This window comes from Heterodontus francisci, chromosome 2 (assembly GCF_036365525.1).
Source record: "Heterodontus francisci isolate sHetFra1 chromosome 2, sHetFra1.hap1, whole genome shotgun sequence".
NCBI classification, from domain to species: Eukaryota; Metazoa; Chordata; class Chondrichthyes; order Heterodontiformes; family Heterodontidae; genus Heterodontus; species Heterodontus francisci.
Genome location: NC_090372.1, coordinates 112,987,817 through 113,001,314, shown reverse-complemented (window position 1 = coordinate 113,001,314; position 13,498 = coordinate 112,987,817). Strand labels below are relative to the sequence as shown.

Genomic DNA, 13,498 nt, shown 5'->3' with positions numbered 1-13,498 from the left:
ATGACAATGTCGGGGTTAGACCTGAGAGAATGGAGTGCCTCAAGGTCAGAGGGAGAGTTTTTATTTGTTCATTTTATTTTAGTTTGTTTAGTTTGTTTCTATTGTGCCTACCCACTGTTAATAGCGTGTTTGTGCTTTGGGCCAGTGCTTTTCATTTTCCTGTCAACTAACATCCTCTCTGCACTAATGCTTTGTCTTTCACCACACTATTAACATACCTTTTGCCTTTGCTCCATGACCTTCTGGTCAGTTATTCTCTGTGACCTTGTCCTATCAACACCTCTTTTGTTACCTCTTGCCCCATCCCTGCTTTATTTGCTAAAAACCTATTACATTTCTAATATTTGTCAGTTCTGATGAAGGGTCACTGACCAGTATTTTGCTTTTATTTTTGAGAACTTTGGACACCTGGAGAAGTTGTTTACAAAGAGGAGACAGGTCAAGATTGAAGGAGGTCAAAAGGTTGACCTCCTGTCGTCAGTTTCATTTTTGAATTGTTTTGAGTTGGTGTTGAACTGTATAAGAAGGGAGAGAACTTCCAAGGAGAGAAGACAATTCCAAAGGAAGGAGAGAAGACCACAACCTGCTCAGCTTTCCAGCACTTCTCTAAAAGACCCTGAGATGTCCACTGTGTTAACTCATCGCCTGTCTTTGAATAAAAGCCTGCTATATTAATTCTCAACGCTGCCTGAAAAGAACTGTTCTGGAAGATCCCAGTGACCCGTCCACATGTACTCGGAGGCCAGACTGTATGCTAGTTTTGGAACACAACATATCTCATCTGCTGTTTCTTCAAGAATGAGCAAGTATTCAGCCCAAGTGTTTTTTTGTCTGCAAGAAAGCTCTAAAAACAAAAATCCCTTTATTTTTCCAGTTAACCGATGCATGTGTGTGTGTGCGTGTGCGTGGCTAAGGTAAAAAGGGAACTTTTATATTTTGGTCTGTGTGTTTATGCTTTGCTTCATTATTGGTTAGGACTTGTTTTATGATAAACTGATAATTCTGTTGTTCATTAAAGAAAACTGGTTGGTGTGTTTTATTCTGGGATAAAAATAGAGTCTGTGATTGAGCGTATCAGTAAGTGGGAAAAAATGTAAATATATGTTGTGACCTGTGGAGAAGTGGAACTGGAATGAACAGTGCAGTCCTCCCGCCTTGGTCGTAACAAGAGGAAAACTGGCTTCCTAATTGATTACAATATTGTGCATATTCGTGCTTTTAACAGCCCCGCCTGCTTGAGAGTAAGGAAAACTTTGTCTTTAGATGTACCCAATGATACACGGTTCTTTATTTGATTTTAAAAAACCATAAAAGGAAATATTTTCAATGTTTGTCATAGGTAAATTGGTGGGAAAATAGAGTGACACATAATGCTACAGAAAACGTATAGTTTAACCAGCATTGTTGGAGGTTGAACTGTTAACACAAATACTAATATTTCCACTGCTTATGAAAAACTTTTAAAACCATTTCGAAGTTGAGCAGCCTGGTCACTTTCAACAATTGAAATTCACCTGTGGGCTAACTCTAACGAAAAAGAGAATCAATTTGAAAGCATGAGTACCCATTACAATTCCATTTAAAAGTACGTCAAACTGATGATGCAGTAGATAAATGTTCTGCATGGTGTGACTATGAACCCTATGGGGCAGTCAAGTTAGAAATTGGTTGATTTCAGTAGCAGGGGCATTAAAATTTACATCAGTATTGTTGGACTAGGGATGGAGGAACATTTGTCCCCTCTGAAAGTGTACGTGTGAATGTGTCCTGAGAAGAAGGGTTATCTGTGATGACTCCCATCATATTAAAGGCTGGCTCCCCGACCCGAACCAGACAGGACCCGACAACATGTGTCGGGTCAGGTTGCACTTCCGGGTCCAGCACTCGGGCTCAGGTCGGGCCAGGTTGGACATGCTCTATCACAGGTAAGTGGCTCCACTGTTAATTTAATTTTTGTACTAGAAAGGTGGTTTTGTTACAGTTATTTTAAGCTTGTGCAGATCAGCAACAAAGTGAAAAATGGAAGGTAAGTTACCTGGTGGTCGGGTCTGGCGTGGGAAAAATTGAAAGGACTCGGGCCGGGTTGGGTTCGGGTCGGATATGGTTCTGTCGGGCTTGGGTCGGGTTTTCTTTTGCGCAGACCCAAGCAGGCCTTTACATCATATCGATTGACACTAATTTTCATTTATATGAATGAAGACCACAGATACACCTGGAACCATTATTAATTTTGATTCTGAGATCAATAGATTTATGCCAGCCAAGAGCATCAAGGGATACGGAGCCAAGGCAGGTGAATGAACCACTACCTTCAGGAGAGTGAAAGGAGTAAATCAGGGTGAGGAAACATGCAGAAAAAACTTTGCTGCTGTGCAAGGGCAGGTTTTAAGTTGCAGGATGTGGATTGTGCTTTTACAAACAATTGAATGAGCTACAGTTTAAGCATTTTTCCAATAAAATCTTCAATCCATGATGCAGTCATATAATATGCTGTATGACAGTAAAGAATGTGAGGAGTTACAGAACATAAAGTCTTTTTTTGTTCATTTTTTTGTTAAGCATATTTTCCAAATACTTCAAGAAAATTTTTTTACAAACACAAAATGCATTATTTCTGCCTCATAAATAATGCAGCAGTCTGAATTTTCATTGGAAATAAATAATTCAAATAATTTGCAATTTTTCAATCCCATGTCTGCTGTGGAATTTTCGTTCAGTGTAAATTTTAATTGCAGTGGTGAACTGTGCCTTGATCCAAGCTAATGTAGCTACCCTCACTGCAAGAGCATCAAAATAAACAAATCACTTCACAAAAAAATTCATATTATGCAGCACAATTTCACATCAGATATGCAAACACCTATTCAGTACGAAATGGCTATTTTATGATCTAAATATCATTCTGGCAAGGTTGCAAAACTAGACCATTTCACAAGCATTAATTTTATACTAAATATAACAACTGACTAAACAGCTAAAAATAAAACATGTAAAACGGTTGACAACCAGCTAGGAATACTAATACCTGATAGTTCAACATTTGTTTCATTAGTGTGAGCACAAGAGGTAAAATTAGTGGTTTTTAAAAAAGGTTTTTTTTTGCAATTTCACTACCTGTCTGCCACAGATACTCTTCCCATCAAATATCTTGCAATAACTGCTGTTCAGGCTCCCATGGGAGCTACAAAAGATATAGCCATACTGTTCTGCAAAGCAAAATACCAAAAACCATGGGATATGCACCAGAGACTACAGCATGACCTGCTGTCTACTGCAGTGTGGTAGTCTGTACATGATCTCCATGTACAGACATGGGGCGGCACAGTGGCGCAGTGGTTAGCACCGCAGCCTCACAGCTCCAGGGACCCGGGTTCGATTCTGGGTACTGCCTGTGTGGAGTTTGCAAGTTCTCCCTGTGTCTGCGTGGGTTTCCTCCCACATGCCAAAGACTTGCAGGTTGATAGGTTAATTGGCCATTATAAAATTGCCCCTAGTATAGGTAGGTCGTAGGGAATTAGAGGGACAGGTGGGGATGTAGTAGGAATCTGGGATTAGTGTAGGATTAGTATAAATAGGTGGTTGATGGTCGGCACAGACTCGGTGGGCCGAAGGGCCTGTTTCAGTGCTGTATCTCTAAACTAAAAAAGTGCAGTAATTGACTGTAAAAGGCACCAACGTCTGAATTGGAAACCGCTTGACATGACATGCCTCTGACAAACAAACCCTGCCCACTGAATTCAATTTTTTTGTCACCTGGACTGGGTAAACACCTGCAGGCAAATTTTTCAACCAAATACATCATGTATTTAGAGTTATGGGGGGATATTCATCTGCAGTGCATATTGGGTGAGTGCTGTGTAGGGCATCCACTCTGCATGACTGTGTCAGCAATCCGGGCCCAATGAGATATGAGTATGGAGCTACTCTAATCACATTGTGAACAGGTAGGTCTCTGCGTGGAAGGGCCTGTCACTTAATAAGGCCAGCCTTCACCTCTTAAAGATAAGCTGCAGTTTTCATTGGTGATGTGGCCCATCGTACAGTAGCAGACATGATGCCAATGGTCAGGGCACCATGATTTTCAGATACTGCATTGGAAGAGCTTATTGAAGAAGTCAGGACCAGGAAGGATGTCCTGTTTCCCTTAGGTAGGAGACAGGTTCCATGACAAATAAGTCAACATGCCTCAAGAGAGGTGATTGAGCAGGTCAGTGCCAGCAGCATAACTTCTAGGATCTGGTTGGTGGAGAGACACTCCCTGCGCATTACAAAGTCTCAAAAGCTTGTCCCTTTGCAGCAAAAGACGGCTCGTTTTTCACAGATGGGGAGGCAGTCACATGATTGTCCAGTGTCCTCGTTTGCAATTTAATTAGATTAGATTAGTCTAGGAATTCCCAATCACTCGTGGGTCTCATTATTTCAATATTTATCCCTGGAGAGGTTTATCTTCCACTGTTAATGTTCCATGATTGGCTTTGAATGTTTTGCCATTAGAAGTGAAGCTGTTAGCTGATCCCAAATTCCTGAGGTATAGTTCTAGTGGTAGCTAGCTCAGACATCCGTCTCTTCTTTGATGCCTTGACGTGTAAGGTATTCAGATGCAAATGGCAGTGGCCATTTTTAGCTGTTTAGCAGCCACTTTTATTAGTTTCTTTCCGTCTCTTGTTTTTAAAAGATTCATCCAAGTTTCCAACCGATGAGCCTGCCATAATCTTGTACACCTCTAATAAATCTGCTCTCAATCTCCTTTGTTCTAAGGAGAACAACACCAGCTTTTCCAACCTCAGCTTGCAACTAAACTCATCCATCTCTGGAACTATGCTGGTAAATCTCCTCTGTACCCTCTCAAGGACCCTCACATCCTTCCTAAACTGTGGTGACCAGAACTGGACGCAATATTCCAGTTGGGACCTAACCAGAGCTTTATAAAGATTCAGCATAACTTCCCTGCTTTTGTACTCAATACCCCTATTTATGAAGCCCAAGATCCCATATATTTTACTAACCACTCTCTCAATATCTTCTGCCACCTTCAAAAATCGATGCAAGTGCACCCCCGGGTCCCTCTGCTCCTGCATACTCTTTAGAGCTGTGCTATTACAAATATATTGCCTCTCCTGATTACTTCTGCCAAATTGCATCACCTCACACTTGTTAGTATTAAATCCCATCTGCTACCTGTCTGCCCATTCTGCTAGCCTATCTATTTCTTGTTGCAGACAGTTCATATCATCCTCACTGTTTGCAACACCTCCAAGTCTTCAGCAATTTTGAGATTCTACTCTGTATTCCACAATCCAAGTCATTTATATGTAGCAAAAAGCGTGGTGGTCCCAGCACTGACTCTTGGGGAACACCACTGTCTATCATCCTCCAGTCTGAAAAGCTACTATATACTAAGCCTCACTGTTTTCGTCCTTAAGACAATTTTTATCCAATTGGACACTGAGCTTCTATGAGCTTCAATTTTGTTAACCAGTCTTTTATGTGGTACCTTATCAAACACTTTCTTAAAATCCATGTAAACATCCACCATCTCTGTTACTTCATCAAAAAATTCAATTAAATTAGTCAAGCATGACCTGCCTTTTACAAATCCATGCTGACTATCTGTAAGCAACTCGAATCTCTCCAAGTGGACCAAAGGACTCAGTTTTATCCCCTTATGCTCCCACCTCAATGAATTTCACGCTTGGTGTGATGTTGAGCTCTTCTTCCATTGTCTTCGCCTCCGGGCTCACTTCTTTGACCAGGAGTCCTCCCCCCGACCAGCAGATCCTTTTACCTGCCTCCAGTATTCTCCCTCCGCCTGGACCCCTCCCTCTGGCCTGTTACCCACTCTTGATCTTTTCATTGAGAACTGTCGGCATGACATCGGTTGTCTCAATTTCTCCGCACCCCTCGCCCACTCCAATCTGTCTTTCTCCGAACTTGCTGTACTCTGTTCTCTCAGGTCCAACCCTAACATTGTGATCAAACCTGCAGACAAGGGTAGTGCTATTGTTGTCTGGTGTACCGACCTCTACCTTGCAGAGGCTGAGCACCAACTCTCAGACATGTCTTCCTACCTCCCCCTGGACCATGATCCCACCACCATCAAGCCACTGTATCTAGGACTGTCACTGACCTCATCTCCTTTGCAGATCTTCCCTCTACAGCTTTCAAACTCATAGTCCCGCAACCCCGGACAGCCCGCTTCTACTCCTTCCCAAAATCCACAAACGGGACTGTCCTGGTAGATCCATCATTACAGCCTGTTCCTGCCCCACTGAACTTATTTCTTCCTATCTTGATTCTATCTTTTCTCCCATGGTCCAATCTCTTCCCACCTACATCCATGACTCTTCTGACGCCCTATGTCATTTTGACAATTTCCAGTTTCCTGGCCCCAACCTCCTCCACTTCACCATGGACGTCAAACTTCTCCACATCTCCATCCCCCACCAGGACGGTCTGAGGGCTCTCTGCTTCTTCCTTGAACAGAGGTCCAATCAGGCCCCATACACCACCACCCTCCTTCGCCTGGCTGAACTTGTTCTCACATTGAACAACTTCTCCTTCAACTCCATTCACTTCCTTCAAATAAAAGGTGTTGCTATGGGTACCCACATGGGTCCAAGTTATGCCTGTCTTTTTGTGGGATATGTCGACCATTCCTACTCAGGCCCCCGCCCTCACCTCTTTTTCCGGTACATTGATGACTGTATCAGTGCCATTTCCTGCTCTTGCCCCAAACTGGAAAACTTCATCAAGTTTGCTTCCAATTTCCACACTTCTCTCACCTTTACATGGTCTATCTCAGACACTTCCCTTCTATTCCTTGAACTCTCTGTCTCCATCTTTGGGGATAGGCTGTCTACTAATATTCATTATAAGCCCACCGACTCCTACGGCTACCTTGACTACACTTCCTCACACCCTGTTTCCTGTGAGGACCCCATCTCATTCTCTCAGTTTTTCCGTCTCCGACGCATCTGTTCTGATGATGCAACCTTTCACAACTGAGCTTCTGATATGTCTTTGTTTTTCCTCAACCGAGGATTCTCCCCACCACTGTGGTTGACAGGGCCCTCAACCGTGTCCTACCCATTTCCTGCATTTCTGTCCTCACCCCTTCCCCTCCCTCCAAGAACTGTGACAGGGTTCCCCTTGTCCTCACTTTCCACCTCACCAGCCTCCATATCCAAAGGATCATCCTCTGCCATTTCCGCCACCTCCGGTGTGATGCCACCACCAAACACATCTTTCCTTCCCTTCCCTTCCCGTCAGCATTCCATAGGGATCGTTTCCTCCGTGACACCCTGGTCCACTCCTCCATCACCCCTGACACCTCATCCCCTTCCCACGGCACCTTTACCTTTTAACTCCCCTCTCCTCACCATCCAAGGCCCCAAACACTCCTTCTAGGTTTAGCTGCGATTAACTTGTACTTCCTTCAATTTAGTATGCTGCATTTGCTGCTCACAATGCGGTCGCTTCTACACTGGGGCGACCAAATGCAGATTGGGTGACCACTTTGCAGAACACCTCTGCTCATTCCGAAAGCCTGACCCTGAGCTTCCAGTTGCTTGCCATTTCAACACACTGCCCTGTTCTCATGCCCAAATTTCTGAGCTTGGCCTGCTGTAGTGTTCCAGTGAACATTAACGTAAAGTTGATGAGCAGCACCTGGTCTTTTGATTAGGCACTCTACAGCCTTGCATACGGAACCTTGAGTTCAGCAATTTCAGAGCTGACTGGCCTTTTTCTTTATAATTTTCTTTTTTTTTTTAAATTTAATTTTATTTTTTAACCATGTCCTTGTTTTTTCATGTGGACAGAGCTGCTCATTATTCTGCCATTAACACTCTCTGGACTAATGTTTTGTCTTTCACCACAAGCATTAACACGCTCTTTGTCTTTGTCCCATGACAGCTTTGTTATTTAATCTCTCCTGTCCTCTACCCTATCACACACCTTCCCCACCAAACACCACCCCACCCACCCCCCCCCCCCCCTCCTTCACTTGCTTAAAACCTAATCTGTCGTGGAGAAGGTGTTAGAATCAATCATTAAGGAGGCTATAGCTGGGCACTTAGAAAAACTCAAGGCAATCAGGAATAGTCAGCATGGTTTTATGAAAGGGAAAGCATGTTTAACCAATTTAATGGAGTTCTTTGAAAGAGTAACATGCACTGTGGATAAAGGGGAGCCCATTGATGTACTGTACTTGGATTTCCAGGAAGCATTGACAAGGTGCCACATAAAAGGTTATTGCGCAAAGTAGGAGCTCATGGTATAGGGGGTAATATATTAGCATGGATAGAAGATTGGCTGGCTGGCAGAAAACAGAAAGTATGCCTAAATGGGTCCTTTTCTGATTGGCAGGATGTGATGAGTGGAGTCCCGCAGGGGTCTGTGCTGGGGCCTCAACTTTTTACAATTTTTATCAATGACTTACATGAGGGGAGTGATGGCATGGCAGCTAAATTTGCAGATGATACAAAGATAAGTAGGAAAGTATGTTGTGAAGAGAACATAAGGAGGTTACAGACCAATAGATAGGTTGAGAGAGTGGGCAAAAATCGGGCAGATGGAGTATATGGCGGGTAAATGTGAAGTTCTTCACTTTGGCAGAAAGAATAAAAAGCACAGTATTATTTAAATGGAGAAAAACTGTAGAATTCCGAGGTGCAGAGGGATCTAGGTGTTCCAGTGTATGAGTCACAAAAAATTAGTATGCAGGTACAGAAAGTAATAAAGAGGGAATGGAATGCTATCCTTTATTATGAGAAGAAATGAAACTAAAAGTAAGGATGTTATGCTTCAGTTATACTGGGCATTGGTGAGACCACATCTCGAATACTGTGTGCAATAAGTTTCCTTATTTAAGGAAGGATGTGAATGCGTTGGAGGCGGTTCAGAGGAGTTTACTAGATTGATACCCGGAATGAGCGGGTTGTCATATGAGGAAAGGCTTGATAGACGGGACTTGTTTTCACTGGAGATTAGAAGAGAGAGGGGAGACTTGATTGAAGTATATAAGATCCCTGGTGGATATGGAAAGGATGTTTCCTCTTGTGAGTGAGTCCAGAACTAGGGGGCACAGTTTTAAAATTAGGGGTCGCCCTTTTAGGACAGAGATGAGGAGAAATTTTTCTCTCAGAAGGTTGTGCGACTTTGGAACTCTCTGCCTCAGAAGGTGGTGGAGGCGGGGTCATTGAATATTTTTAAGGCGGAGGTAGTTAAATTCTTGTTGGGCAAGGGGATCAAAGGTTAGCGGGGGTTGATGGGAGTGTGGAATTCGAGATACATACAGATTAGCCATGATCTTATTGAATGGCGAAGCAGGTTCGAGGGGCCGAAAGGCCTACTTCTGCTCCTAAATTGTATGTTCATATGTTTGCAATTATTTTCTAACCTTTAACAATTCTGATGAAAGGTCACAGATCTGAAATGATAACTCTCTTCCTCTCTCCCTGTCTGACCTGCTGAGTATTTCCAACACTTATTTGCCTCTTCACCTCCCCTCTCAACTTATTGTATAAGATATGGTTCTCACGTGAAGAATTCACCCAACATGCATCATACACCCTCTTTTTTTGTTTCATCGTAATCTCTATTTCCGTCATCCAAGGAGCCCTGTTTTTGGTCCCCTTATCTTTCACCCTTGATGGAATGTACCTAGCCTGCACCTTAAGCATCTCTTCCTTAAAGATAACCCATTGTTCCATTACAGTTTTGCCTGTGAGTCTTTGATATTCCATTCTGCCTTGGCTAGATTCCTTCTCATCATATTGAAATTAGCCCTCCTCCAATCTCGACGTTCTACCTTATTTCATTCCTTGTTTTGCTGCATTAGTAGTCTAAACCTCATGATACGATGATCACACTTACCCAAGTATTCCCCAACAGACGCATGGTCCACTTGGCTCACTTAATTTCCCAGAAACAGATCTAGCTATGCCTCCTTTCTAGTTGGGCTGAGAACATACATCTCTCCTGATTTTCATTTCCAAGATGTATAATCGGTGGCCGAGTTGATGCTGATGTTCTGCAAAGCGGAATCCACCAGAATGTAGTGGGTCAGTTCACTTGCATATTCACCGGAGGATCTTTTGACACAAATTTTATGTAAATTGGAGTAATCCACTGAAACGACTTAGAAACTGGACTTAATTCTGGCTGATGATTGCAGTAGCATGTTGGAAGGAAAAGCAGTCAGGTTACAAACTGCTTTGATCACATTTCACTGTTAGCTGTTTGCACTGGATGGCTCATGTGTTTTTTGTCACTCATATCAAGAAGGTCTGTTAGCCCAGGATGGGCCACTGACAGCCAAAAGAGTGACGAGGCACAGCAAAGAGGAACAAAAGCAGAGCACACAATCTTTCTGAGAGCAATCTTTTTTTATTCTTTCATGGGACGTGGGCATCGCTGGCTAGGCCAGCATTTATTGTTCATCCCTAATTGTCCTTGAGAAGGTGGTGGTGAGCCGACTTCTTGTCTGCAGTCCATGTGGTGTAGGTACACCCACAGTGCTGTTAGGATGGGAGTTCCAGGATTTTGATCCAGCGACAGTGAAGGAATGGAGATATAGTTCCAAGTCAGGATGGTGTGTGCTTGGAGGAGAACTTGCAGGTAGCGGTGTACCTATGCATCTGCTGCCCTTATCCTTCGAGGTGTTAGAGGCCGCGGGTTTGGAAGATGCTCTCGAAGAAGTTTTGGCGAGTTGCTGCAGTGCATCTTGTAGATGGTACACTTTGCTGCCACTGTGCGTCGGTGGCGGAGGGAGTACCAATCAAATGGGCTGCTTTGTCCTGGATGGTGTCGAGCTTCTCGGGTGTTGTTGGAGATACACTCATCCAGGCAAGTGGCGAGTATTCCATCACACTCTTGACTTGTGCCTTGTAGATGGTGGACAGGCTTCTTTTTCTCAAACCTGTTTGGATGAGATTGAGAACCCTGCCTGGGCCTTTACTATCCTCCATTGTTCTGGAGGCGAAGTTTCTGGCGCCGGATCTCCATCCCTTTAAAGATGGGGATCCCGCCTCAAAGAACTGCTGGCCTATCAGAGGGCTGGCAGCTCAGCCGTATCGGCAGTACCACTGGGAGGAGTGGCCACTGCCGGTACTACAGAGGCCCTGGACCCAGGCTCAGCACTGGAATCCTGGACCTCAGGTAAGTGAGGCAGGGTCGCTGCGCCAATCTGGAATGCCCTGTCGTGGGGGTGGGGGGGGGGGGGGGGGGGGGGTGGGTGGGGGCGGTGTTTTGGTGGGCGTGAAGTCCAGAAGTAGGGGATCCATGAAGTTGTAAGGTTTTGCCGGTGGGGGTCATCTGTGGGCCACAGATTGCCCACGAAGGAAGGACTACCCCCAACCCAAAAGGCCGCAAGGAGGGCGCCTCATTTTACGGCGCCCTCCCCACATGACGGAGGCATCACTTGCTGTTGGATGGAAAGAGGCCCTCAATAGGCTGTTAAGAGGCCACTTAATTGACCTCTGAATGGGAAGGCCATCATTGGCCTATCCCGCCCCTGGGAAAAATTGTTTGGCAATGGGGCAGCAACGGGCCCTCTGCCTCCTATCACAATTCTATTGTGCCCCCCCTCCTCCGACCCCTTCTTGGGGGGTCCATAAAATCCAGCTCTATCTGTAGTCAGTTGAGAAGTGACCAGTGGAAACCAGCCACACCATTTCCAACCTGTCCATAACAATGTGAAATGAAATTCTGACCTTATCTTAAAGCCTGCCACAATTATTCAATTGGCCATGGTTATTCCCTAAACAACAGTGGGAACATGCAGTGTGCAAGCAGATATTGGGGGAATGTTTCATGAAGCCATACATTGTCAGTGAGAGGTTTACAGGGAAGATGAAGGCTGTGTTAAGCCTGAATTTGGGTTGCCGTTTGTTCGTATTATAAAGGACAAAGGGCTGTGTAAAGATAAGGAGGTACCACATATGCATATGCAGCTGGTCAAGGAGGTAGCCTGTGTATGTGTTACAGACATGGCATTAGACAACACTACTTACAGATAAATACAGCAGTCCTCTACCTTGGCAAACTTTTTGCAGTGTTGAATTCTTTCCTCATCTGGGATGACGACCTTTTCATTGGAGAAACTGCATTCACTTGCTTGGTATCTCTTCATGAATCCAGCTTGTTGAAGAGAGTGCCCATTGTGTTCAAAATGGCATTTTTCTCCTTGTTATCAGCTCCCTCAGCATACCTCAGAAAAAAGAGCTGTCCACCCACCATCCCTCCTAGGAATTGGTGGACTCCTGGTTCATTTCAACACAATACACACTAAAGGAGAATTTCCTCATTTGCAGACAATAGGAAGTGTATGTGCAATGTTAAGAACTATGCTCATATATTTATACATCGCACAGAAAATCCAACCTTCCTCCTGCTTCTGCATTCCTGGCATTTAATGCAAATCAGGCTGGGAGTGCAATACCCATATTCAGAAAATCTGGCGAAATATTAAATTCACTGGTGCAAGTGCACTTGTGTTGCCTATTTGTTCAGAGTGGAATTTCAGCCCTACAGTTAACATTACAGGAAGTGAAAGCTTGGCATTGTGAAGAATTTGAGGCTGGATCTTTCTCTTCAAACTTAAATCAAATTACAGCTAGAATGAGATCATTTGTGTAAATATGCAAATCAAGTCTTTTGCAATGAGCCCAGCTGCATTTTGCTCCTTTTCTTTAAAATATATTAATGATGTTCTCCAACTTACTCATTATCCTTATCAGATGCATCCTTTGCCACATCACCCTTTGCATCATTATCTTCCTGTGATGCTTGCTCTATCAATTTGTTTACAGGTCCTTGCAAAATCTGTAAACAGAAATTTAATTATTTTGAAATTACATGGCATTCACAGAATATTATATGATCACTATAACTTACATACTATGGCATAGCATGTTGCCACACAAAGTTGCAGTGCAATTGGGATCAAAATAATGCATTATAGGATCAGTGTAATGAAAATTATGCTTTTTTTGTCTTGAGAGGGTATATTTTATAATAGAAGATACCTGATCGAGATGTGACTATGAACTGAATTTTAGTGGCCCCATTACCAATCCCTTTTGTCTTACACCATCATCCCTTTTGTCATTTAATCTCTCCTGCCTTCCACCATATCAGAGACCTTCCCTTTTGTTCTTTGCCTCATCTCCCATATCTCTTCCTCTGTACTTGCTTAAAACCTGTTATATGTCTAACTTTTTCTGGTTCTGATGAAAGGTTATCACCCTGAAACATTAACTCTGTTTCTTGCTCCACAGCTATTTCTTGATCTGCTGAGTATTTCCAGCATTTTATTATATAATAGATATGGTCTCAGCACAACAAATTGAGGTCTTAACTGCTGGTTACATAACATAGGTGTGCATAAAAGATCCCATGGTACTACCTGAAGATCAAGGAATTACTTTCATATGCTGGTCAACATTACATCTTTGGTCAACATCACCAAAACAGATGACTAGACATTTATCTCACC

At 43.5% G+C, this 13,498-nt stretch overlaps 1 protein-coding gene across 1 annotated transcript in view; it reads right to left on the bottom strand.

The window, feature by feature from the left end:
* ica1 (islet cell autoantigen 1) overlaps positions 1-13,498 on the bottom strand; it is a 200,011-nt gene that overhangs the window by 81,501 nt on the left and 105,012 nt on the right. The window contains exon 8 of the mRNA XM_068051235.1: positions 12,725-12,825. Within this exon, the coding sequence (XP_067907336.1) occupies positions 12,725-12,825 (101 nt within the window). The remainder of the gene's footprint in view (positions 1-12,724; positions 12,826-13,498) is intronic.